Source organism: Protobothrops mucrosquamatus, unplaced genomic scaffold (genome assembly GCF_001527695.2).
Source record: "Protobothrops mucrosquamatus isolate PMUCROS unplaced genomic scaffold, P.Mucros_1.0 scaffold754, whole genome shotgun sequence".
Taxonomy (NCBI): domain Eukaryota; kingdom Metazoa; phylum Chordata; class Lepidosauria; order Squamata; family Viperidae; genus Protobothrops; species Protobothrops mucrosquamatus.
The window spans coordinates 38179-64647 of NW_015387024.1; the positions used below are offsets into that span (position 1 = coordinate 38179).

Sequence of the window (26469 nt, forward strand, 5' to 3'; positions counted from 1 at the left end):
CCTCCTGCTTCAGTGACTCCATCCAGCCACCTCATTCTCTGTCGTCCCCTTCTTCTATTGCCTTCAATCTTTCCCAGCATTAGGCCCTTCTCCAGTGAGTCCTTCCTTCTCATTAGGTGGCCAAAGTATTTGAGTTTCAACTTCAGGATCTGGCCTTCTAAAGAGCAGTCAGGGTTGATCTCTTCTAGGACTGACCGCTTTGATCGCCTTGCAGTCCAGGGGACTCGCAGGAGTCTTCTCCAGCACCATAGTTCAAAGGCCTCAATTCTTTGTCGCTCAGCCTTTCTTATGGTCCAACTTTCACATCCATACATTGCAACTGGGAAAACCATGGCCTTGACTATACGCACTTTTGTTGGCAGGGTGATATCTCTGCTTTTTAGTATGCTGTCTAGATTTGCCATAGCTTTCCAATTATTATTTATTTTCTTACAACATACAGGTCTCCATAGAAATAAAAGAAGTTGGTCGCTATCATTTAAGATTTACTTTCCGTCACCGTTCATCACAGGAATGTAAGCATGAAACAATGACAATGTCTTTTTGATTTAGTAGCACAAAAGGGTTTGGAGGGAAGGAAAAAGGGAAGAATAGATTATGGATTTGGATTATTTTTTACCTTCCCACTCCAAATTGTACTTTTCTGAACCATTTGTTTGCAAATGTTTATGGAAATTCTCAGTCATCCAGGTCATGGTTGCCTCAAAGATGGTTTTCCAAAAGGCAACTAGACTTTCGTGGGTTTTTTTTTCCTTGAAAATATTTTGCTTCTTATCCAAGGAGCTTCTTTAATTCTGAGAACTGAAGAAGCTTCTTGGATGAGAAGCAAAACATTTTCAAGGGGAAAAAAGGAAGTCCAGTTGCCTTTTGGAAAAGCACCTTTGGGACATTCATTTACAAAGAAACTCTTTATTTAACTAATTTGGCTCCCTGTGTGTGCCCAACTGTATTAAATCCTGAGATGATGTCAGCACCTCTTTTAAAAAAAGCAAATCAAATCTTGTTGTATCTCACTTTTGATTAAAAGAAGAAAATTGCAGTTTCCAAACACTTATGGTGTGAAATTGCGTTTGGCTGTTCTTTTGGAAATCGCTTAAATCAGCTAAGGGCTCCAAAGATGCTGGGCCTATTTTTATCAAAACTGTCTTGGAATAGAAGCCTTTACAGCATCAACCCTTCTATTTTTGACTGCAAGCTTTCCTTGCTGCAACCAAAATAGTATTTATCCACAGAAGTATTTAGAGGTTCGCATAAGTAAACATTATATCAAAAAAAAAAAAAGCAATAATCCAGTGAGACGAGGATATCCACTAGCCACAATTGCTACTCTGAGCTCCTGCACAAAAGGAAAAAAATCTAAATTAAATAAATAAAAGGTAAAGGAATCCCTGAGGATTTTACTCAGTTAGTCATTGCCGACTTTAGCGGGGTGATGCTCATCTCCATTTCAGGGCCATTGAGATAGCGCTGTCCGAAGACCTTTCTGCGGTCATGTGGCCAGCATGACATCAACGGAGCATGGTTACCTTCCCACCATAGTGATACCTATTTATCTACTCGCATTTGCATGCTTTCGAACTGCTACTTCGGCAGGAGCTGGGGTGAGGATGGGAGCTCACCCGTCACGTGGCGTTTGGGTCTCAAACCTGGGCTGCTGGCTTTCCTGCCAACAACCCAGCATGTTATCCACTGAGTCACCGTCCACCCCTAAATTAAATAAATACAGATGCATAAATGTTTGTGATGAGTTTTGCAAAGAGACAGTGCAAAAGCATTTTAGAAATTAGAATTTACAGATGGCACACAACACCAGTGAGACTAGCGAAAATGCTTAAAAATACTTCAAACAATTGTTGGAAATGCAAGCAAAGGCCAGGTACTTATTACCACATCTGGTGGACATGCCCTAAAGCAAAAAGGCATTGGACTAAAATACATTTATGGTTGGAGAAGATGACTAAAAAACAAATAGACTTTAAACCAGAACTGTTTTTGTTAGGAATAATAGGAGCTAAGTATGAGAAAGATTGCAGATATCTAACACTACATGTATTAACAGCAGCAAGAATTGTATTTGCCCAATATTGGAAAAATGAAAACTTACCAACTGAAGGAGTACTAATTAAGAAAATTTTAGAGTGTGCAAAAATGGATAGATTGACTTTAGAGATTAAAGAGAAAGAAGACTGAGTCTACTTTAGAACATGGGATAACTTTTATGAATGGCTAGAAAAACGAGTCAGAGAGAAAGGAATGTGACCTGTAATTCTGAATATATATTAGTAAGAAGAAGGCTACTGAGTGATTAATTAATACTGTTTATGATAATTAACTACATCTATTATTCTTAGTTAAATACATGTACCCAGATAATATGCTGTTTGCTAAATATTGAAAATGTTACCTGGGACATTATATATATATAAAAGAAATTACCTAAACTGCAGCAGACTACAATACGGTTTTGTAGCTTCATGTAGAGGAAAATATAATCCTCACCACTGCCCTAATGCCTTTTGTACATGAGAAAATATCTGCCATAAAATTGTCGGGTGCGTTATACAGTAAAAAAAAAAAAAAAGCAGTAGCAGGATATTTCTACTGATGTTTGTTTTTCTGCAGCAAGAGATAAATCCGAACGGGCTTTTGGGATGGCCTTTCTGAAGCTGATGAATGTAGATGGTACCACTCTGCAGGATGGCAGGCATAATTTATTAGTCTACAAGGTATGGTTCTATTTGTTTATTTACTGGCTTACTTATTTTAGAAGATCTTGATTCTTTGATCCATTCAAACCTCATTCTGAGAGACAGGCTGCCTACAAAATAGCCAGCACCTGGGCTGCTGATACCCTATCCATTTAAGACCTCTTCCTAGACAGCCCAGCTATCCATTTAAGACCTCTTCCTAGACAGCCCAGCAAAGTGTGGTTATAAAAACTGAGCAGGGAGACAGCTGGGTATGGCAGTGTTGTTGTGATGGTGTTAGCGTTTGGGAGAGTGGGAAGGAGGTGTGTATGTGTTCATAAAATAGCTTGAAGCAGCCTAACAGAAGATAGAAAGACAAACTAATCTCCAACAGTAGGATTCATAAGAAGTAGTAGTTGGAGGAGTAACTGGTGGTGTAGTAATAATGAGAAAGAGTGGAGTAGTGAACAGTATGTACTCGTCTTGAGTACCTGTGTGTGTTTGTTGTGTAAGGACCCATGTGTTGGTTCTCTTGCGTTTCGGAGCCCACGGATTGGGTATATGTAAAAGAAACCATGACACTCTTTCTTACATTCATCTGCCTTAGAACGAACAGTTGATGCTGGATTATTAATGATTAATACTCAATATACTGTTAATAATTAATACTGTTTTTGGTGTCCCTTGCTTCCTGTTGTCAGGGTGAGAACAAAAAAATGGAAGATGCTAAGTTTTACTTGACGCTTCCCAGCACCAAGATGGAGATAGAAGACAGAGATGTAGTTGCATCCAAGCAACACATGACCAATTTTACTCTCAATAAAGATAGTACCAAGGACAGCTTTCAGATTGCAACACTCATCTGCTCGACAAAACTGACACAGAATGGTAGGTTGAGCTGTGGGCAAATTGGAAAAGTAGTAGGCAGGTTGTGATTGGACAACTTGAACTATCCCATGAAACCACTGATCATAAAATTGGGTGTAGCCAGTGCTCGGTGTATTTTCTGTAATTCTGGCCATACGACTTTCGAAGCAGTGATCACCACTGCACCTTGTGGCAGCTAATTTAATCTTTAGTGTTGTGCTGTGCAACGATCTACTTTTTGTTAGTCCAGAAGGACTAGCAATGGACTTTGTGTTAGTCCTTGAAGATTATTGAATAATCCTTGTTTAAATTATAGACACAGAGGGAAAAAGTTCCATCCCATTTTTTTCAGAAATTGTACCACCATCAGGTTGGGGGCTATGTGCAGCATTCCTAGCTTGGCCAAGATTTCCCTAATTTTGACTTTTCAGCAAGTTATAAAGCATAAGATGTTGCAAAAAGACTCTTGGAGCACTTTTTAACTTCTTTCTTATTCATACAGAGGGAGAAATCCTATGCAGTTTGTAGAATATTTGGCTATGTCTATCTTCTGAGTATATACAGAAAGTCTGTGTCACTCTTTGTCTTTTGAGACTTGACTTAACCTTCCCTGGTTACCCTCATGCCTATCTTCTCAATCTTCCAAACCTGGAAACTTGCTTGTTCTAAAACAATCCAAAGTGGTGATTTTCAGAAAAATGAATTCTCGTTCCCAGTACTAAATTGCATCTCTCTTTTCCAAAAACGCTGCTCAATACGAGAAAACAAGTTTCTTGTGGGCACTTCTTATTAAATAAGACCATTGCTGGAACTCAGATTCCTGTTCCGTATTGTGGTCTGACTTTTACTACTTTGCTTTTGACAGTTGACTTGCTAGGATTGTTGAATTGGCGTTCAAACTCTCAGAATATAGGACACAACCTGAAGAAGCTGATGGACGTGGCAGGAGGAGAAATTGTTAAGGTACAAAGGGGCCACATGGGAGCAAATCTTTGGGGTGGGTAAGTCTTTAAGGACCAAGGTCCCATTTAACATATTTTGGGAAAACAAACCAAGTACTTTCTTGGTTTGGAGGAGAAATGTAGTATTTGTTTTGGCCAAGCCCATTTTCATCCTACAAATTTATCTATATTACTAGTATCAAAACATCACATATTTTTTTAGTATCGATGTGATATTTTTCTAGTAACAATCATGACTGGAAAAAAGACAAGGAACAATACTCCCTATGCTCAAATTAATAAAATTGATAAGGAAAAAGATTGAAGAGATAAGACAAGAATTCCAGCAGGTAACTTACATCTTTTCTTTATCTTCAACTCCCTTCTTATTTCTTTTTCTAGTTTCTACAAGATACACTTGACGCGCTGTTCAGTATAATGATGGAGATGTCTGACAATGAATCCTACGATTTTCTTGTATTTGATGCATTGGTAAGTTTCCCATCTATCTGGATGCCTCTCACCATGTCTTTATTAACCAGTAGTAGTGTAGTGTAGATTCAGACATTTGGCCTAATCCCTTTCCCTATCATCCCCTAAATTAAGTGTTTGCTTTAACAAGTACTTTATTTTTAATTGATGTTTTTCATTGAGAGACAATCAAGGCCACTTCACGCCAGGTTTTTCCCTAATTTTAGGCCATTAAAACAACTTTGCCATTAAAAGGAACGCTCTGAGATTGAATTGATAGGCAGAGAGATTAAGCCAAAAGAATCTGAAGTTCATTTGTTCACATCCAATATCCCAGCCACTTCACTACACTGCCCATCTCGGTGTTTCTCACTCTCAACAACTTTTAAGATGTGTGGCCTTCAACTCCCAGAATTTCCTAGCTAACCTGGTTTAGGTTGAGAAAGATCTATTAATTTGACCCAATCTCTTTTATGCATCCTCAGATGAACAATTAGTATTAGGTGTATTTGAACCACCTATCAGTAATTTGAGGATGGATTTATGAAGGACATCACTAACAAATTAGGAACTTATACTTTCTTGAGGTACCATGTGGGGCCAATCCGTTCCACCCTCATCTGTGAAAACAAACTGATGATTTTGATTCAGAAGGACATGTTCTCTCTTTCACTCCAATCTCACAGGACTGTGAGAAATAAAAATAAATAAAATTCCCATATAAGCTGTCTGGAGAAAAGGTGGGATATAAAATATAGATGATGATAATGGTGATGATGATGATGATGATGATGATGCACAATCATGAAATTATAGTAAAAAAATGGATAAATTAAACTCTCAAAGAGTATTATTGGGAAAGAGGGATTGTTCACCACTTGTATAATGCTCACACTTGGTATTGTGCAACCACACCAACATTGTTTAGGCATGAGAACTGTGCCTCAAGACACATATTGCAACAAGTTAAGACAGCTTTCTCTTTGCACACTGGATTTCTGAGTGTTACTGTTGCTCGGGGCACCAATAGAGAATTACAGGAACCCGTAGATAATCCTGAATCCAGCTGCTTCAAGCAGTTTGGTACTGAGAGGAGTGAAACCGAAATCAAATATAGCATGCCTGCTCTGCTGGGTCCAATCATTTATGAATTTTAATTTTTTTTTCTTGTTTTAATTAGGTATTTATCATTTCCCTGATTGGAGATATCAAGTTTCAGCATTTTAATCCAGTCCTGGAAACCTACATTTATAAACACTTTAGCGCCACCTTGGCCTATGTGTAAGTATCGTGTTTCATGAATGGCGATATTTTGTACCCCAGCAAGAGTCATTTGGTGCTCACCATTCTTCCAGGCTCTTGATAAATAAGTTATAATGTTCTCACAGGTGAAGGTTCTGTTACAAATGCATTCACACTGAATGCAAAGTAATCTTACTTACGGTGAGCAAACCATTTTTGTTCAAATTCTTCTGATCCTTGTATCCCCCACTTTGAATGCCCTTTGGGATAGAAAGATAAGATAATAAATCCAAAAAGTAAAGAAGTGATGTAAGCACAAGCGTTACTTTGCAGCACCCTTGCTTCATGCCTTTTTGAAGACCTGCACCCAGTGAAAGGCGCTCCCCAAAAAGCTTGATTCTCCCTCTGGCAAATAAATATTTGTTGATGTTCTAGTTTGAGTTCCACATGGTGACTTGCCTGCGTGATGAGAAGGTTGCAGTTATTCACCTGTAATCTTATCTAGTCTTGTAGGTAAAATGGATCCAGGGCAGTGGTGGGATTCAGCCGGTTCGCACCACTTCGGTAGAACCGGTAGCTAATTTTTTGTTGCCCAGGCCCAGAATGGACTTCCGGAAGTGGCATCAACACAGAGGACCGGTTGTTCACATATTTGAATCCTACCATTGGTTTTAGTCCTGTCCTAGGAATGAAAGTCAGCTGGGTGACTTTGGTCCAGGAGACTGTGAGTTCTAGTCAGTGGGTGGGATTCAGCTGTTTCGCACCAGTTTGGCAGAACCGGTAGCTAATTTTTTGTAGCCCAGGCCCAGAATGGACTTCCGGAAGTGGCATCCTCACAGAGAATGTTGTCCACATATTTGAATCCCACCACTGATCCAGGGTAGTAGCAAGGAGGGGAGAAAAAGTAGCTAAATTCTAAACCTGAATTTATAATTTCTCTCTCTCTCTCTCTCTCTCTCTCTCTCTCTCTCTCTCTCTCTCTCTCTTTCTCTCTCATTAGAAAACTCACCAAGGTTTTGAATTTCTATGTTGGGAATGCAGATGATTCTACTAAGACAGATTTGCTTTTTGCTGCTCTGAAAGCTTTGAAGTACCTCTTTAGGTTCATAGTACAATCGAGAGCTCTTTACCTGGGGTAAGTGAGAAAACAATAACTAGACAGGCTCCATTCAACTGTTCCCTTTCAGCTAAGACAACCATTATTAATTTGAATAAAAAGGTAGAAAAGGTAACGGTTTCCTCTTTCCAGTTGTGTCTGATCGAATCGGGTATGGAGAGAAACCAGGAAAAGAAGAATCAAGATCAAAATTAGACCAGATTAACCTGAAATCTACAAAGGGGGGGTACACCCACTGCTGCACCCCCAATTCCCTTAGTGCATCCCTATGGAGAAGGCAGTTGAACTGCAGTTTGGATGTTAATAACTGCCCTATTCTAAATCCCATTCCCTCGTGTGACCCAGGCTTCAGCTTATGCAGCCTGCCCTATCCTTCCAGGTTCAGTTACGCTGAGAAACATTTAACCTCAGCTGGTAAAGGGGTTGAAGGGAATTTCAAAAGCCATGCTCTTCATACTTTCCTTACTTCCCCCCCCCCCCAGATTTTATGGCAAAAGCGAAGATGGGGATGAGTTTAACAATGCCATTCGCAAGCTATTCCTCTCCTTTAACGTCCTCATGGATAGACCACTTGAAGAAGCTGTCAAAATCAAGGTGGGTCAAAAACCATTTGTCTGAACTTATCGTGGCAGGGACAGCTCTGTTCTTGGGGAGAAGGACAAGGGGAGATGCTTCAGGCAGCAGGTTAGGATGCCTGGAAAAAGAGAACCCAAGTTTTCACCTGTTGTGAAATGACTTGGAACAGTCATTCCACTGCAGTTAAGACACATGGGTCTCTAGCCTCTTTCCAACATAGTCAGCTGTTCCATATGGAACACCTTGAAGAGATCTTCAGAGGAACACTAATGGAGCATGGCTATAGAACCTGTTTTTAGAAGCAGACACAAAGTATACAAGGCCAGTAGCCTGAGTTCCTACCCTTGATCTAATTCATTCTTAGAGCCTTCTTTATCCATGGACCTTCCCAACATGTTGGGCTTATAAGTCTCAGAATTCTTTTTTTATATATATATAACATTTTATTAGTTTTGTAAGATTACAATTCACAAGTGCTTAGTAAACAACGCGTTTTTTTACTTAACAATACATATTGAGTTCCTAATCTCTACCTCGTTTTTCCAGCCATTGGTAAAATACTTCCCATACTTGGAAATATTCTGTGTCTTCCTTTTCTTTAATCTTCAGTGTAAGTTTATCCATTTCTGCACAGTACAATACTTTCTTAATTATCTCTTTTTCCAGTACTTGCTGCTGTTAATACATGAAACATTAAATATACACTTTCTTTATCATATTTCCCTGATAGTATACCTAGTAAAAATAGTTCCGGTTTAAAATCTATAAGTTTTCTTAACATTTTTTCTAACCAAGTATGTATTTTTGCCCAAAGTTTTTTTTTTTGCTTTAGGGCATGTCCACCAAAGGTGGTAATACGTGCCTGGGTTTTGATTGCACTCCCAACAGTTACTGGACATGTTTTTAAACATTTTTGCTAATCTCAAAGGTGGTAAGTGCCATCTATAAAACAATTTATATAAATTTTCTTTATAAGCAGTTGCCATTGTCACTTTATAGTTTCTTTCCCAAAGGCTTTGCCATTTTTCTAATTCTATATTGTGCCCAAATTTTTTTGCCCATGGTATCATTGTTTCTTTTCCTTGTTCATCTTCCATTTTTAAATTTAATAAAAAATTATACAGTTTCTTAATCAAGTCTCAGAATTCTCAGTTGGCAGGACCATACTGCTGGAAGTTGTGAGGGTTGAGGTTTCAACTTATTTGAGGACACCAGGTTCAGAAAAACAGGTCCAGGGTTTTAGAGCACAGGAACTTTTGAGTTCATAGAATTCTCATCTGGGTCCATGTGGTAGAAAAGTTCACACATGTAGAGAATCTTCTGTTAAGATCTTTAGAATGAAGAGTCAATTTTAATTTGCCTTCTTTTTACCTGTTCCAGGGTGCTGCCTTGAAGTATTTGCCAAACATTATTAATGATGTCAAACTAGTCTTTGATCCAGTGGAACTGAGGTACCATATTTCTCACCCTTTATCGATGACAAGTAGATATCAAATTAAATGAGTTGCTGCAAAAAGCTCACAATAATGGTTGCACCGTATTGCATTTTTCTTTTCTGATTGGAGGGGAATGGCACAAAGTTTTGGAAATGGGAAAATAAGATTAACGCATGACATTTGGTTAAGGAATCCCTATGAACAAGGGGCATCCATGGGGAGAGGGGACAAAGAGAAACAAATGACAAATGCACCATGACATCATGGTGCAAATGATACAACTTACATACTTTGGCCCACCAAATAAGAAGAGAGGACTCTTTGGATAAGACCCTGGGAAAGATTAAAGGCAAAAGGAGAAGGGGATGGCAGAAGATGAGATGGTTAAATAGTGTCATCAACACAATGAACATGAATTTGGGCAAGAGCTGGGAGACAGTGGAGGACAGGGGACCTAGTGTGCTATAGTCCATGAGGTCGCTAAGAGTCAGACTTGACTTAGTGACTGAACAACAACAACCTATTTACATCAGATATCATGACATCATTACATAATTCCACCATTTGTGTGACAATACCATGATGCATATGTTATTCCATTACATTACCCTGGAAAGTTATTTTACAGGCGTGTCGGGGCTGCTCTCTAAAACTATAGACTAAACCAGTTAATTCCAAAATATTAATGGAATAAAGTATTCTTTCTACCCCTTTTCCCTGAATCTATTTCAGTGTCCTTTTTAGCAAATTTATTCAAAGCATCCCCGATAATCAGCTTGTCCGTCAGAAGCTCAATTGTATGACCAAGATTGTGGACAGTGACCTCTTTCGTCAGTCTGGTGAGTTAGGTCTTGTTCTCTTTTTCCTCTTTCTCTCTCGTTCTCATTTTCAGTGTTCCAATGGTGTACTGAACCCGCAAAATGCCAATTGCTCTACAAAACTCAGTGGAGCAAGCTCATGTCATAATGGCATCTTCTACCATGGGTCCTAGATAAGCCAGTGTAGGCAGCTGGAGTCTTTGGAGCCCCTGACTGACAGTTGAAGATTGCACTCTTTCCTTGTCTGTTTACCCGGCATTCTAAGTGGTGTAAGTGAAGGAGTAAATATAGTTTTCCATATCATAAGGATGTTCAGAATTATAACTCTGTACCTTTTGGAGATCTACGTTTTCCCACTATTCCTGAATTATGGGCAAAATGTTGATTCTGTTTTTGGAGTTGTTGTTGTTTTAAAATGGAAATCAATACATGAGTCATTTCAAGCACAGTCAGATGTGTTGACTCGTTTCTATATTTCTTCTTCATTCTGTATCCCAGAATGCCGTGACATTCTTCTCCCCCTGCTGGTAGACCAGCTAAGTGGACAGCTGGATGATAATTCTCACAAACCGGACCATGAAGCCTGCTCACAGTTGCTTAGCAATATTCTTGAGGTACTTGATCGGAAAGAGGTGGTAAGTACCTGTTTTTTTCTTCCATCCTTCCTCAAGAGTAACAGTGTCTACAACTTCGTATAGCAGCTGCTTTGGAAATGAGAATGAACTGTTGCAAGATGGATGGATGGATGGATGGATGGATGGATGTGGTTTAATTTTAATAAAAATTGAACCAGTTTGTGCTTCTTCAGGATGTATTGCTGACTTCTAGTTTGCAGCCCTAGTCTTTTCAGCTGTATATTTTTCACATCAAAATATACATAATGTTGACATATTACTTTCCAAGGAAAAGCTAGGGCTATGTCATGAAGGGTACTTGATATTTTTAGTCTGGTGCTTTAGCAAGCAGTTTTTATCAGAAGGATAGCACAGATATAAGTGTTTTTAAAAACCCTCTCCGCCACTCCACAATTTTGACTGTCATTGCTCTTCTCTCTTTTTTTAATTTCGGCATTTACAAATAAATCAATCCCAAAAGCATAAAGCTTTCTCATATAACAGACAGTTTGGATATGATGATTTGAGGCAGGGTTTTGAACTCTGAAAATTGTACAGAACTGAAAATTGAAGGAGGACTCTGTTAAAAAATTTAGTAGCAAGGGAAAGGTTAGACAAGATGGCAAACAGATGGAATATGTTTACATATAATCATAATTACATATCTTCTCTCACTGTGTAGCTCCCTAGTCAATGCGGGGAAAAAATTCTATAGAATATTCAGAAAAGACAAAAATAACCAAAATTAAGCATAGAGTAATTTGGTCTCAATGACACCACAAGAGTTTTATAGGCTATCCTGGGAAAAAAATTGTTCTGAAGAGAATTCATCATGGAATAGAGAAAGATTTGTTTACCAAATTGGGAATGGCAAAGAAAGAGACATACAGAGAAAGGAATTTCTCCCTTGCCTTTTCAGTCTAATTACATAAAACGTGGGGGATAATCTTGCAGCCCTAGAACTTTGCCGGAACCTCTTGTGACAAGGTTGTGAAAATCCTTGTGATAAAAACCCATCTCACTTGCTTCCCATTTCTTTGGTTCCTTCAGGGTCCAACGGCAGATCACATCCAGTTGATAATGGAGCGGCTTCTGAGGCGGATAAACCGGACCGTGATTGGAATGGGAAGACAATCTACTCACATTGTGAGAGCAATTTCTTAGATTCTTCTGTGCTTGATTTATTGTCTCGTGACTTTGGGGGTACATGTCCCTTGTTTGGAGACTTCGCGTAGGAGTCCACCCATAGATTCTTCAGATGAGCTGGCACATTAGAGAGGGGTCTTTCTTCCACCCCTTGACACTTGATGGTCAATGTATCAAATGGCACAGAGGCATTGCCTTTTCCCCAGGCCTAAACATGAGGATTTTTTTTTACATAGACCAGAGATGGAAGACCTTCTTTATCTCATCTTCCATCAGTGCCTGGAGGCAACAGAAGGGAAGATAGACACCGTCATCATATTTCTGGAGGGAGCGGGACCAAAATCCTGTTTTTTTTCCTTTTGTTGAAAAAACAAAAGTTAGAAAATAGTTGTAACTTTAAAAAAAAAGAATATATTGATATATAGGGTCAGCTACTAGACCAGGGGTAGGCAACCTTGGCTCTTTTATGACTCATGGACTTCAACTCCCAGAATTCCAGAGCCAGCATGAGGGAAACTTTGGCCCCTTCATGACTCATGAACTTCAACTCCCAGAATTCCTGAGCCAGCCACGCAGAGGGGAAAGGGAGAGGTTTCCAAGCTGAGCCATGCTGACTCAAGAATTCTGGGAGTTGAAGTCCACGAGTCATAAAAGAGCCAAGGTTGCCTACCCCTGGGGTAGACAATTGTAGTTGAATATTTTATAGCTGAATATTTTGTCTCCCACCCAAGCATGTCTTTCTGTGGGCATTGAACAGTAACCTCTCAAGACTGATCATCTTATAAATCACTAAAGATCTCTGGTGGTCCACCTTGTCCCGATCCTAAATTTCAAAAGGACCAACTTGTTCCCTTTTAAGAAACCCACAAGAACAATCTTAAAGTATACATCTTCTCCAAGTCTCTTGAATGTATTTATTTAGCATATTCCATAACATGCATGGACTTACAATATATTGAAGGCTCATGAAAAGCATAACTGACAAAGGATGTTTTTTTTTCCCAATCTTGTTTCCAGGGTAGTTTTGTATCCTGCATGACAGCCATCTTAAGACAGATGGATGATTCCCATTATAATTACTACATCAGCACTTTCAAAACCAGGCAGGATCTTATTGTAAGTCTGATTGAAATTTTTATTATTAAGGTTTGCAGATCGGGCCACTGGGAGGGGGCTCAAAATCGCTCCACGGCCATGGATCCGGGCTCCGGAGGCTTGGAAAAGGCCTCCGGAGCCCGGATCAGCCATGGGGGGAGGGCGCAAAATCGTTCTGCAGCCATAGATCCGGCCAGCAGAGGCCTTTTCCAGGCCTCTGGAGCCTGAATCGGGCTGCTGGGGGTCCACAAAATCACTCTGCAGCCATACCTGTACTCCCGCTGGCAGCTTGGAACCAGTTCTTCCGTTCAAAAAAAGGTGCCGGATCGCCGTTCCGTGCGTTCTATGACAAAAAAAGCCCTGGTCTTGTTTATATGTTGGGAATGAAATGAAAGCAGAGAAGCATAGGAGAAAAAATGTTGGAGGCATGACTGAATGGAAGTAGTGCATCCCCAGGGCATGTATGAGCCATGATGAGGGGCAAATCTTATAGAAGAGCAGTTGCAGTACTCCACACCAGTCAAAAGGAGCCCTGTTGGCACAGGGGTTAGAATGCAGTACTGCAGGCTATTGGAATAGATTTATGAATCTGATGTAATCCAGATTTCCTTTGTTCCTTCAGGGGAGATACTTGGTGGCCCATTGGCAGAACACCAACTTTACATGCAGGTTCAGTTCCTAGTGCTTCTGGTTGAAAGTGATGGGATAGATTTCTTCCCCCAGTCTATTCCTATTTCAATCAGAACTTTAAGCACTGGGTGTGCTCAGTTGGGGGGGGGAGTTCTTTCTTCCTCCTTATTCTGCTCTTGGGGATACTGTGAATCTGCATTTGGCTGACTTGAGGCTTGAATAACTAAGGCCAATTTTGTAACATGGAAGAATCTGTAACCGTTGCCCAGCACAGCAGTTGGTGGAGCCTGGCATTTGTTTAACTTGCTCTTACAAAAAAAGAAGAAGTGGAATTGTGATGTTCTTTGCTATGGAGTTTTGCCAAGATGTCTTTTTTGAAGCCTCTGTATGGCATATTGGGAAGCCGGCAATGGTGAACTGTTGGGATGGGCTTCCAGAAATGCCAATTTTATATATGTGCACATATGTGGGCATGTGTGTGTGTTAGTGTGTTTAAGTAAAACTATTTGCAACCAAATCCTCGGGCCTCTCAGACTCTATAAGATATGTCTTCTGAGGTTTTCATTCTGAAATTTCCATAGCCAGGGATTGTGTTACTCAAAAGCATCTTTGGTATGGATGCTCTTACTCAAGACTGGGACGAGTTAACTTTGGAAGAGATGCCAGGAGTTGGGTTTATGCAGTCATCTTGAAAGATGCCAGTGATCTTGACCCTACCCTTTGCTGTTTGTGTGGGCTCAGATGTCAGCTCCAACCTCACACGTAGTTCTCTTGTAAGCAGCCTTTCCTAACTTCAGTAGCTACTCATATCACTCTCCGACTGGAAATCCCAAAGTTGCTTTTTCAAGAGGCAACTGGACTTTCTTTGTTTTTCTCTGGAACATGTTTCGCTTCTCATCCAAAAAGCTTCTTTAGTTCTGACTGAACTGACTGATTGGCCACCTAATGAGAAGGAAGGACTCACTGGAGAAGAGCCTAATGCTGGGAAAGATTGAGGGCAACAGAAGAAGGGGACGACAGAGAATGAGGTGGCTGGATGGAGTCACTGAAGCAGTAGGTGTGAGCTTAAATGGACTCCAGAAGATGGTAGAGGACAGGAAGGCCTGGAGGAACATTGTCCATGGGGTTGCGATGGGTCGGACACGACTTCGCAATTAACAACAACAAGTTCTGACTGAATGATAGAGAATAGAAGGATTAATATTCCTTGCAGTCATCTGGTCATTAGCATTTTTTCTGAGAGTCGTTGAGGCCACTTGGAGGTTTATCTGTGCCCTCAGGGTCACCTGAATAGTGAAAATAGGCGTGGAACCTTCTTGGAACTGCTGAAAGGACTGTGTTGTAAACAGGAATATAAAGGAATACAAATCCTTCCATTCTCCAGCATTTATCAGAACTGAAGAAGCTTCTTGGATGAGAAGCAAAATGTTTTCAAGGAAAAAAGCAAAGAAAGTCCAGTTGCCTTTTGAAAAAGCACCTTTGGGACAACCATGACTGAATGACTGAGAATCTTCATAGACACTCTTGATTGGTAAATGATGGCAGCAATGGTCCAGCACACACGGAGGGTCCTTGACTGTGAAAAGCTTGAGATACCCATACATCAGAGGATAAGCAACACGATGATAGTTTTTCTGTTCCTTCTTGCCTTTTTTTCTTCAAAAAAGAAAGAAATCTTGCATGCAAAATATGTAGCTTTGAGCATGAGGTTGATTTCCAAGTATCCAAATAAGCATTTATTCGGTGACCATAGGAATTCTTAGACCATTAAAATGTTGGAGGACCAACATAATGCTTTATTTTTGGTTTGTGTTTATCTGGAACTAAGCCTCCTTAACAGCAATGAATCAGGATAGTAAGAGAGCATATTCGGATCTAGGAAATGTGACAAGTAGCCAGCTGATCAAGTTGGGTTTTGTATGAGTCCCATCATCACAGTTATTTGGTAAATGCGCCCACAATGTATTCTGATGTGGGAGAGGGAATGAAAGATTTGAATAATAAGATCTGAAGAGTAAAGGCACATTTTGCTTTGTCTTCCCAAAGGCACAGTCTAGTAGCCATGTGAATTGATGCAGAGCCTTCTTTGGCTTCTCTTGGGAAAATGTGATGAAATATTAATCTTAATAATCAATACATTATATCTATATATAAAATAAATGGATGTCTCCCTTCTGGCCTTTGTGGTCCAGACATCGTATCTGCCTAGCAATTTGGGGTAATGTCATTAAGCTGATCGTTCTTAGCTTGATGGTGCCTCCATCTTTTCAACTAGAATTATATCATTTAAGGGATGATTTAATTATGCCTGATCCTATTTTCTTTAGCAGATAGCCATAGCTCTGTCTCCTTCTGTAGTCTTTCAGTCATGCCCAGCTATGCATCTTGCTGTACTTTTCATATGAAAATGACCTTTTATGTGGCATTCTTAGCTATAATGTCCTAGGTTGTCTTGGCTGTTCCTGCTTGATCTCATAAAGTCTTGTTTATTTGAACCTCCTTGAAAATTTGAAATGAAATCCATATAAATATCTCCTGCCATCCCAAAAAGTACACTTTAATGATAAGGCTGGCCGCCTATCCCTTGCAATAAATCCTTGAGTGTACTTAATGTATCCGTTGTAGGATTTATTTTTGCTCTGACCCTGAAAAATAGCTAGAAAATAGTACATTGGAATGGAGATCATTCTTTCAGCCTAGCTATTATACAAGGGATCTTGTCAATAAGGGAAGGTCCAAAAAATGATGACTGCTATTAAAGGTAGCCCTTGACCTATGACTGCTTACTTCTTAGTGACCTTTTGAAGTATTGATGAAGCTACCTGGTGGGTTCTTATGACCCGGAATTGAAGTTCTGATGACTGACTGCCTCCATTGTCATGTGACCGCAGTCCGGGCACTCAGCGCACAGGTTGCATTGTGACTGTTTGCAGCATCCTGTTGTCACATAGCATGATGGAGAAAAAGAGGATATTGTTTAAGGATTATTCTAAGACTATTTAGAGCAAGCTTTGAGTTCATTTTCACACGTGAAACCCAGACTAACTTTAGGCCAGCCTCTGCCGTACTGAGCATACTATCTTGGTATAAACTATCTTGGTATATTTAAAAGTAAGCATATCTTTGAGAGGAAACCTGGTTGTTGGATAGTATTTCTTATAGTTTCTTATTTTTTCTCTCTTGAGTGTAGTATTGAGGCATCAAGTGCAATCTGGTCTAAGATGAGATTCCCACTTGCCCTTTAAGTAGTAAAACTTTGGCGTTGACTCCAAAAAATAGGTTGGGCCCAACTAGAACTAAAGTCAGGTTTAATTGAGTTGTTGACACATGTATTTAAAAAGTTTCTACTTGTACCACTTTTAAGAAGAAGTTTTTATTGGCAATGCTAGGAAGTATAGGGTGGGGAACACAGGAAGCCATGGAAGATCATAGCCTGGTGATCTCTGGAAGGATTGGGAAGGCAGTTCCAAGAATTCCCAGTTAGTATAGCCAATTCTGGGAAGTAAGAGTCCAAGAACATCTGGAGAACATTATATTTGGAAGGCTGACCTATACGCTTCTCAAGGCTCATATAAATCTGGGTCACTCTCCTTCGTTCTGATTTGTTACCTTCCCCGTAGGACTTTCTGATGGAAACTTTCATCATGTTTAAAGACCTCATTGGAAAAAATGTCTATGCAAGTGACTGGATGGTGATGAATATGATGCAGAGCAGGTAAAAAGTCTTATTACTGTATCTGTAACCCAAAATATTATTTTTCTTCCAATTCTTTGTGGGGGGTTTTTCCACATTTTTAGCACAATGTATAAATCAATGGCCATTGTTTCAAGATTCTTGAAGTTTGGTCTGGATTAAAAATAAATGCGATTGAGAGAATTGCTCAGCTATTCCTAGTTGTTTTATTTCCCCACCTTTAGAAGCTTGCTAACTTGTAAATTCTCTTGACTGTGGTTGCTTAGAACCTTCTAAATCAAACCTTTCAGTTTGAGGATATAGACATGTGTATGGAAATTGGCACCATTGCTTTAAGAGCAGTAAAAATACAAATTATGCCAAAGAACTTGTGAACACACAGCAGGCACTTCCTGTGGTTTCACAGGGATAGGCTCTGCCTCTTTCCCGAGCTGATTTTTTTTTAATGGCTTTTTTTTTTTTCCCTGCACTTTTCCAGGATTTTCCTTCGAGCCATAAATCAATATGCCTCTGTGCTCAACCGTTTCTTTTTGGATCAGGCAAGCTTTGAGCTCCAGGTAAGGGAGGACATCGTCTCTCTTTGATCACATGGGGCCTGGTGGTTATCTGGGAGGTGAGTCTTTACAGTTTGCCAAATTTGTAAAACAGACATCACAGTTAATTGAAATAAGAATGCACATTTTTTTAGTAAAAAAAAAAAACCACTATCAAATTTCGAGAACATGCTTGGAGAAGTCAAGAGATAGCTGAGGGATCCTCTTTAACATTTATAAGGCATCAGAAATCATGGTAGATGGGGGGCCATATAACATGTCAAGTTTTCTTCTCCCTTAAATGCTGAAACACTTAAGGCATTCCTTTGTCTCTTAGCTGCAGTGCATTGAAATCTTATTCTACACATAGACCTTGACTTACAATCTTAATGGAATTTCCCCATTGTAGTGATAAGTCATGAAAGTCATCAATCAGATCACTCACGTGACTGATCTTTTTTTGCAGCAGCAGTTGTTAAGCATTAAAATGAATCAATGGTTTGTTATGGGCCGGTTTTGCCAAAATGCCCATTTTTTTTGGCAAAACCACCACAAAATGTGGTCATTTGACCACGGGACACTGCAAACAGCTGTAAATGCAGGCTGATGGCCGAGCATTCAGTGTGCAGACACATGACCACATTGGGAGGGGTGGCATCAGAAACTTTGGAACCTCGTTGTAAGTACCCCCCAAGTGTGGTTTGTTGTAACTTTGAATAGTCTCTAAGTGACTGGTCATAAGTTGAAGACTACCTATAGAGCAGAGGTCCCCAACCTTTTGGGCACCAGGGACCGGTTCCGTGGAGAAAAGTTTTTCCACGGACCCGAGAGTGTGTGGGTTTGTGTGCTGCCTGCATCCCACGGATGGGGATTTGCTTGTTTGTGCAGACCGGTTGCTGGCATGCCGTGGCCCGGAACCAGTCCATGGACCAGGGGTTGGGGACCCCTGCTATAGAGCATCTGGGTAGTTCTCACCTCATATTAACAGTTGCATTATGATGACAGTGATTGGAGAGAGAAAAATGTTTCAGAAGATTCCATAAAACACTTGGATTTCAGATTGCTTATCTCTGATTTAGGCCAATGCAGATTGTGTCAAGATCATCCTTATATGCTTCAAGGCGTAGTGAATAATTAAAACCCTAGTGTAGGAGAAGGAGAAGCAGAGCCTAAAGTTCTTAGGTTCCCATAAGCGGTTTAAGTCCAACCCCTCTTGAATTTTGTTAATTCTTATCTAGCACCAATTTAATACTGACCGTTAGTCGATTACATCCTTGTGTATAGGCATGAGCAATATATCAGCTTAACTGGAACTTAACAAGTGCTCCTGTTTCTTCCTGCATGACACCTGGTTGTCAAATTCAGTGTTTTTTCTCCTAGGATACCTTGCCCCTCCAATAATTGTAAAAGCAGAGAAGTAGATACCTAATACCTGGGTTGATGGACATATCGCATGAAACTATAATTTGTTGAATACATCATAGTTTGCTGAGTTCAACCATTGCTTAACATATTACATGAAGTCAGTCCTTAAAGATTCAGAAGCACATTTAGGTCCAGCAGTCCAAGAACTTTGCAAGTTCTTGTTGGAGCAGATGTTTTGAGAGTATAAATTTTAATGACTCTCCTATCTTACATGTCATTGTATGATTTTATCTTATTTTACGATTAGTTTGATCTGATTTCTGTCTCTCTCTCTCTCCTCCATACTCCCATAGCTATGGAATAATTACTTCCATTTGGCAGTGGCCTTTCTTACTCATGAATCCCTTCAACTGGAGACTTTCTCCCAGGCTAAACGGAACAAGATAATGAAAAAGTAAGTCTTCACCTGAATTTTTATTTTTACTTAAGTTCTCCCACCACATATAAGTAAGTATTTTAATTACTTCCATGCCATCACATTTTCCTAAATGAATGATACTGAAAAGTTTGATTGATTACTTTGTTAAATATTTACCTGTTAGATGCACATTCTGATTTTTCTCTGGGAATCAAAAGAAGTATAGGTAGTGCTCTTAGCCCCAATTTATCCCCCCAACAATGAAGCTGTGAAAGATGTTGGTCAGCAAGAGAGTAGCCACCTATAATAGTTGGTTTCCTAGTTGATTTGGAACCAGGAGATAGTTATGAATATACTGTGCCAATCTTCTCCTTTCCTATGATATGGTCTTCTCATCATATCACAGGAAATTGTTAGAAAGATCAGAAAGTCTTCACCTTAATGTACACTGAAATATATTGTCTCTATACGTATATTGGTTATTTCTTTGAATTTTCATCCTGTTCAATTCAATAAATGCTGCTAAAGAGACCTTCTGTAACATATAGTCTGTGGGAACATATAGTAGGAAGCTACTAAAGAACATGACACCTAGAAATCTGGTAGGCCTCCATAGTTAAGGGGATACTTAAACTTAAATCTTTTCAGTCCTGCTTCAACATCCTTAACAGCTACATCCCATAGGCTTCCATCCTTTGTAGGCACAGCTCTGACTTTGTGGCAATTGCCTTCAATTTTGATCAGTTATTGATGGTTTACTGACTATTCTTATTGATATGTTTTTAGGCAAATGGGATTATTATTTATCCTTGGATACCAGAGGTGGTGGTGGTGGTGGTGGTATATGTAGTGGTTTATCAGTTTTTTCATCTTGGTAAGCTACCCAGAGTCACTCATGTGATTAGTTGGCTAAATGAATCCTATAAAGAAAATAAACAAGCAAACAAATGAAGCATTAGTTACACTAACGTGAACACGTGTTTGAAAGGACATTTCAGACTTCATCCCAGAGATGATCCTTGGGGTAGCATTGGTCCAATGATTTATTTTCTTCCTGGAGATTCAAGCAAAATTATTGAACACTCCCTCTTTCTTTCTTTCTTTCTTTCTTTTTCTTTCTTTCTTTCTTTCTTTCTTTCTTTCTTTCTTTCTTTCTTTCTTTCTTTCTTTTTTTATTTCTTTCTTTCTTTCTCTTTCTTTCTTTCTTTCTTTCTTTCTTTCTTTCTTTCTTTCCTTCCTTCCTTCCTTCCTTCCTTCCTTTCTTTCTTTTTCTTTTTTTTTTCTTTTTGGTTTGTAGATATGGAGATAAGAGGAAGGAAATTGGCTTCCAGATAAGGGACATGTGGTACAACCTTGGTAAGCAATGAAGCAAATTGGGAGATCAGATTGGCTTGCAAAGTTGGGCTCTTCAGTCATTGCTTCTTGGATACAGAAAGAATGACTGGGAACATCAGTTCTTTTGTTCAGGTTCAAAAGAAGGGAACACTGATTACTACCCACAAGGAGGAGTCACTTTGACTAATAAAACGGCAGGACAAAAGGGGAAATGGAATGCATTACCCTTATTATGTGAAGGAGAAAAACATACACATATTTATCCAAAGATGCTTTTTCAAAGGCAAACTGGACTTTCTTTGATTTTCTTTGAAGACATTTCACTTCTCATCCAAGAAGCTACTTCAGTTCAGAGCTGAAGAAAAAAAATAATAACCACTCTAATAAAGTTTTTAAAAATATATGTTTTGCATGCTGTACGAAGGCATCTACTAGGAGGTCAGTACCTGTGTGAACTGAATAAGCATCCTAGTACAAAAACAGAATAATCTGGAGCAGTCTTTCCAGGTCTTTCCCAATTTAAGCAGGTCTTTAGCCTTCACCTCCCTGTAATCGCCAAAATGACCCTGGCTGAGAATTCTGTCTCCACTGTTATATTGGTATGACGGCAAATTCCTACAGAATGTTGTAGGAAACCTAGAGAAAGTAGAAGAAGGATGAAGTTACAGGTCTCTGTTGGGCTGTTTGCCGATGAAAGATTTTTTTTAAAAAATGAGCTGAACAAATGAGTTGAAAGGGATTTGTGGCTGAACAGCAGCTGCTGTGTTAGACAAAGCAGACCATCTGCTTGATCTTGACTCCGGTTTTCCCCCCTCCCCTTTTCTGTTTTCTCAGGGCCCCATAAGATTAAGTTCATCCCTTCCATGGTGGGCCCAATTCTGGAAGTGACCTTGACGCCAGAGCCTGAGTTGCGAAAAGCAACCATCCCTATCTTTTTCGACATGATGCAATGCGAATTCAACTTCAGTGGGGGCAGAAATTTCCGTATGGTACAGAATTGGCTTATAGAGCATGGGGAATGTTTGAGAACTAGTTGCAAGGCATTATGAATAAACTGATGAGACCTGCAAGGGAGGGATACCTGAAGGGGAAAACCTCGGTTTGTTCTTTAGGACAGAGCATAATTCTTTGGCATATATGAACAGACTTCAGCAGCGGGTTTGGCTAAATCGGTATCAAACCATGATTGCCTAAACTGGACCGTTCTTCAGCTTCCAATAAGACTGGTTTATCTAAAATGACTGGCTGAGATAAAAATAGGACTGATTGATCCATCTATCCTAGGGCTCCTCAAAACAATCAATATCAAGCCTCAAGGGTCAATGGGACTATCCAATGGGTCAATAAATATCTGGGGTCAGTAGATGTCTGGGGGTTAATAGATGATTGATAAATGATGAAGGGTCAGTTGGGGTCAGTTGATCTTCTTGGGTCATTTGTAGAACTTCATACCAATCTCTAGTCCTGTGTGGAAGGTGGCTAGCAGTGGGACAGTGTTACCAAGGATTGGATGGTCAGCACCAACAATGGCGGCCTTGAATTCTCTCTATTATTATTATTTGTAGTACTGTATTATTACTTAAAATATTTTCATATTCAATAGGGGGCGTCAGTGAACAATCTGAAACTTCTTGAAGGAATCGATAGGCTGAAGAGTTTGGGGACCTTTTTTTTAAAAAAAAGAAAAAAGAAATTATTTAATGGAAACCTGTTGAGTATTTTTCTTTCTTTTGGTCTTCACACTGCAGTTTGAAAATGAGCTGATCACTAAACTAGACCAAGAAGTGGAAGGCGGTCGAGGAGATGAACAGTACAAGATCTTGCTGGAGAAACTGTAAGTGTGTGAGTGTTCTTGATTATCTTCCAGGTAATGTTTTGTGATGTGTTGCTTTCTCACATTCCATTGCTCAGGGAATGTGTTAGCTTGCCAAGCATGCCATGCAAGTTTATCGGATGAGCAATAGACAAATATTCCTTTTAGTCTCGAGTGCGGACATTATTTATTAATACACACAAAGATGGATTTACATTGTAAATCTGTGCGTTGGTTGAATTTTCATATAGGTATAAGCATTAGGGCTGAAACAAAAGGTGCATTTATTTTTTTACAGTTACAGAATCATAGAATTGGATGGGGCCATTTAGAGGTCAAGCCTTCAGCCATCCAACGAGGAATTTAAACATCTATTTGAACACAACTCAGAAAAAGAGGAGCTTATCTCCTACATCAGTAACTGGTTCTATTGCCAAACAGGTTTTAGGAAGGATGTTCCATTCAGCTGGAATTAAGTACAGCATTTCATATTTACTAGCTGTGTTTGCTAGCAAACTTTAAGCTTCTAATAGCAAACCACAGTGGGTCTGTTCACAAAACATGCTATGCCGGTGCAGCTAATCCTTGACGTAGACCACAGTTAGTACGAGAATTTCCACTGCTAAGCAAGGCAGTTGTTAAATTTTTGTCACAGTTGTTAAGCAAAATCACTGCAGTTGTTTGGTGAATCATGTGGTCACTAAATGAATCTGGCTTCCCCCGTTGACTTTCCTTGTTGGAAGCTGGCAGAGAAGGCCACAAATGGTGATCCCATCACCCTAGGGTGCTGTAACCATCATAGATAAATGCCAGTTGTTAAGCACCCAAATTTTGATCATGTGAACATGGGCATGCTGCCATGCTTGTAAGAGCGAGGCTTGCTCGAACGTCACTTCCTTCAGTGCCATTGTAACTTTGAATGGTCACTAAATAAATGTCTCTAACTTGAGGATTACTTGTACATACAGTATAGTCCCATTGTAGTTTCATGTAAATGACCTGTTTTCCACAGCATGCTAAGACAGTGATGAGCAATATTTTAGCTGAGGGAAGGATTTTGTGTGAATCGGCCACTGTGTATTTTATGTGTGTGGATGGATGGATGGATGGATAGATAGATAGATAGATAGATAGATAGATAGATAGATAGAGAGAGAGAGAGAGAGAGAGAGAGAGAGAGATAGAGAGATAGATAGAGAGATAGATAGAGAGATAGAGATGGATATAGATATCGATATCGATATAGTTATAGATGTATACGTCCTTGTATTCTTATCATCTACTATGAACTCTTATACTGAGAATAGCTTAGAAATAAAATTTAAAAAACCAATCAGTAATGTTCAAAAGATTAATGCAGATGGTTAGTCACAATATTTCTCTTCCCTATAAGCTTCTTTACTTATATGTCTTTGGATCTAATCCAATACATTATTTAAAATCGGGTGCTCTTTTTTTTTTGTCTTTTCATCTGTCTCTCTGTTTTCTTTGACCCCTCTCCTCTTTTTGGATACCATCAATGGAAATGTCTGCAGCCTCCTGGAGCACTGCCGGAAGCATAAATATCTATCAAGCTCAGGCGAAATCTTTGCCCTGTTGGTTAGCAGTTTGCTTGAGAACCTTTTGGACTACCGAGCGATTATGCATGATGGCAGCAAGGAGAACCGCATGAGTTGCACTGTCAACTTACTGGTATGGGGAGAACGTAGAGCTGGGTGCAAGTTTTGGTTCCTACGAAACCATTTTAGATCCATAGACCCACTTTGGGCCTGCTGCACCAGAAGCTCAGAAACGGGTTCCACCTATTCTGTTAGCTGTTACGGGGACAATACATGTACTGATAAGTGGAAATAATGAAGTCAGGGTTATAAAAGAGCTGGCATGCTTAGAATACAAATTTTATGGGGTTTAACAAGCCTGGGGTGATGTCCGAACTGGATCAAAAGTTGTACATGTTTTACATCCTATTGCTGAAACCATTTGGTTATTCCCAAACTTGTTTTTCTTTTTGCAGAATTTTTATAAGGAAAAGAAAAGAGAAGACATATACATCAGGTAAACATCAGCAGATCTTCAGACTTCCGAATAGGCTGTCACAAAACACTATAGTACTTCCGCATCTCATATACTGTTGTTTTCTAGGTACTTATATAAGCTTCGAGATTTGCATACTGATTCTGAAAGCTACACTGAGGCAGCCTACACACTCCTGCTTCATGCAGAGTTACTTCAGGTAAGTGTGGGAAGTCTTGAAGACTAGGTCCCATGTACAACACGTAGCAGTAGTCAGATTTGAATTTTGTTAAGGCAGCGTTTTTCAACCTTGTCAAGTTTTAAGATGTGTGGACTTTAACTCCCAGGACTTCCTAGCCAGTTCTGAGAGTTGAAATTCATACATCTTAAACCTGACAAGGCTGAGAAACCCTGGGTTAAGGTATGGCTAGGCCAGGGGTAGGCAACCTCGGCTCTTTTATGACTCATGGACTTCAACTCCCAGAATTCCCGAGTCAGCCATGCTGACTCGGGAATTCTGGGAGTTGAAGTCCATGAGTCATAAAAGACCTGAGGTTGCCTACCCCTGGGCTAGGCTATATCTATACAGCAGATGAAATCAGATTGTGCATAAAACAGCCCAGACAAAATTGTTGTTATTTTTTAAAAAAAAATCTTGTTTCATTTCTCCAGTGCTCCTGGAGAATCCCAAACAAGGATGGGATCAAAAGCAATTCAGATTGCTACACTGAAGCTCATCAAGGATGGAAACCTGTCCAAAACAAGTGGAATCTTGCCTCTTTGGCCAAACACCCACCTATCAAAAAATACCTCAACTTGTCTAGGTTGTTATTATGTTTTCAAATTATCATTCACATGCTGCTGAGATGGATGTTCAAAACGTCAGCAGCGACTAAGGCAGTGATGGCGAACCTTTTAGAGGCCGAGTGCCCAAACTGCAACCCAAAACCCACTTATGTATCGTCGGGTGCTGGGTGGGCGTGGCCCATTGAGTGGGCGTGGCAGCGGTGGTAATGGCAGACTGGGTGGGACTAAAAAGTTCAATCAATCAATTCCAACTTTGCGAGATCTTTTTTTTCCCCCACGAGAAGTTGAAATTGATTGATTGAACCTTTTTTTTTTGCACACGGCGGCGGAGGCCTAAAGCGAAAAGGTTTTATAAAACTCAGCTGAAGGCCTAGGACTGGGGTGACGGCGCAGCTGCCCACAGAGAGAGCTCTGCGCGCCACCTGTGGCACCCGTGCCATAGGTTCACCACTGGACTAAGGCATTAACTGTGGAAGATAAAGGAGATTACTCTGTTCTTCATCTATCAGAAGAACACTTTCTGATTCCTCAGGTCCTTAAGTCTCTTTCAGAAGAAGAGCTAGAGCAAAATTGCATATGATGTCCTTAATCCCATCTGGTCTTTCTTTTATCCCAGTGGTCTGACCAGCCATGTGCTCAGCATCTGCTTCAGAGGGACAGCTATTACGTCTACACACAACAGGAACTCAAGGAGAAGCTTTACCAAGAAATCATCGTCTTCTTCGACAGAGGCAAAGTGAGTCTGTCACAGGCACCCTCACCCTTGATAGGAATGGGATGCTGTGTTATTTACTACTGGTCTTGCTGGAATTTCAAACTAATAGGATGGTCTCTCTTAATCACTTGTTTTC

The 26469-nt window shown here is 39.9% G+C and overlaps 1 protein-coding gene across 1 annotated transcript in view; it reads left to right on the forward strand.

Moving 5' to 3' along the window:
* DOCK5 (dedicator of cytokinesis 5) overlaps positions 1 to 26469 on the forward strand; it is a 55748-nt gene that overhangs the window by 10565 nt on the left and 18714 nt on the right. Inside the window, exons 9-31 of the mRNA XM_029284594.1 lie at positions 443 to 515; positions 2623 to 2726; positions 3389 to 3575; positions 4420 to 4517; positions 4898 to 4987; positions 6147 to 6247; positions 7209 to 7343; positions 7808 to 7919; positions 9282 to 9352; positions 10070 to 10176; positions 10654 to 10790; positions 11820 to 11915; positions 12933 to 13031; positions 17261 to 17355; positions 17813 to 17891; positions 19586 to 19686; positions 20948 to 21006; positions 21820 to 21974; positions 22734 to 22819; positions 24334 to 24490; positions 24813 to 24853; positions 24941 to 25031; positions 26235 to 26354. Of these exons, the coding sequence (XP_029140427.1) occupies positions 443 to 515; positions 2623 to 2726; positions 3389 to 3575; positions 4420 to 4517; positions 4898 to 4987; positions 6147 to 6247; positions 7209 to 7343; positions 7808 to 7919; positions 9282 to 9352; positions 10070 to 10176; positions 10654 to 10790; positions 11820 to 11915; positions 12933 to 13031; positions 17261 to 17355; positions 17813 to 17891; positions 19586 to 19686; positions 20948 to 21006; positions 21820 to 21974; positions 22734 to 22819; positions 24334 to 24490; positions 24813 to 24853; positions 24941 to 25031; positions 26235 to 26354 (2394 nt within the window). The remainder of the gene's footprint in view (positions 1 to 442; positions 516 to 2622; positions 2727 to 3388; positions 3576 to 4419; positions 4518 to 4897; positions 4988 to 6146; positions 6248 to 7208; positions 7344 to 7807; positions 7920 to 9281; positions 9353 to 10069; positions 10177 to 10653; positions 10791 to 11819; positions 11916 to 12932; positions 13032 to 17260; positions 17356 to 17812; positions 17892 to 19585; positions 19687 to 20947; positions 21007 to 21819; positions 21975 to 22733; positions 22820 to 24333; positions 24491 to 24812; positions 24854 to 24940; positions 25032 to 26234; positions 26355 to 26469) is intronic.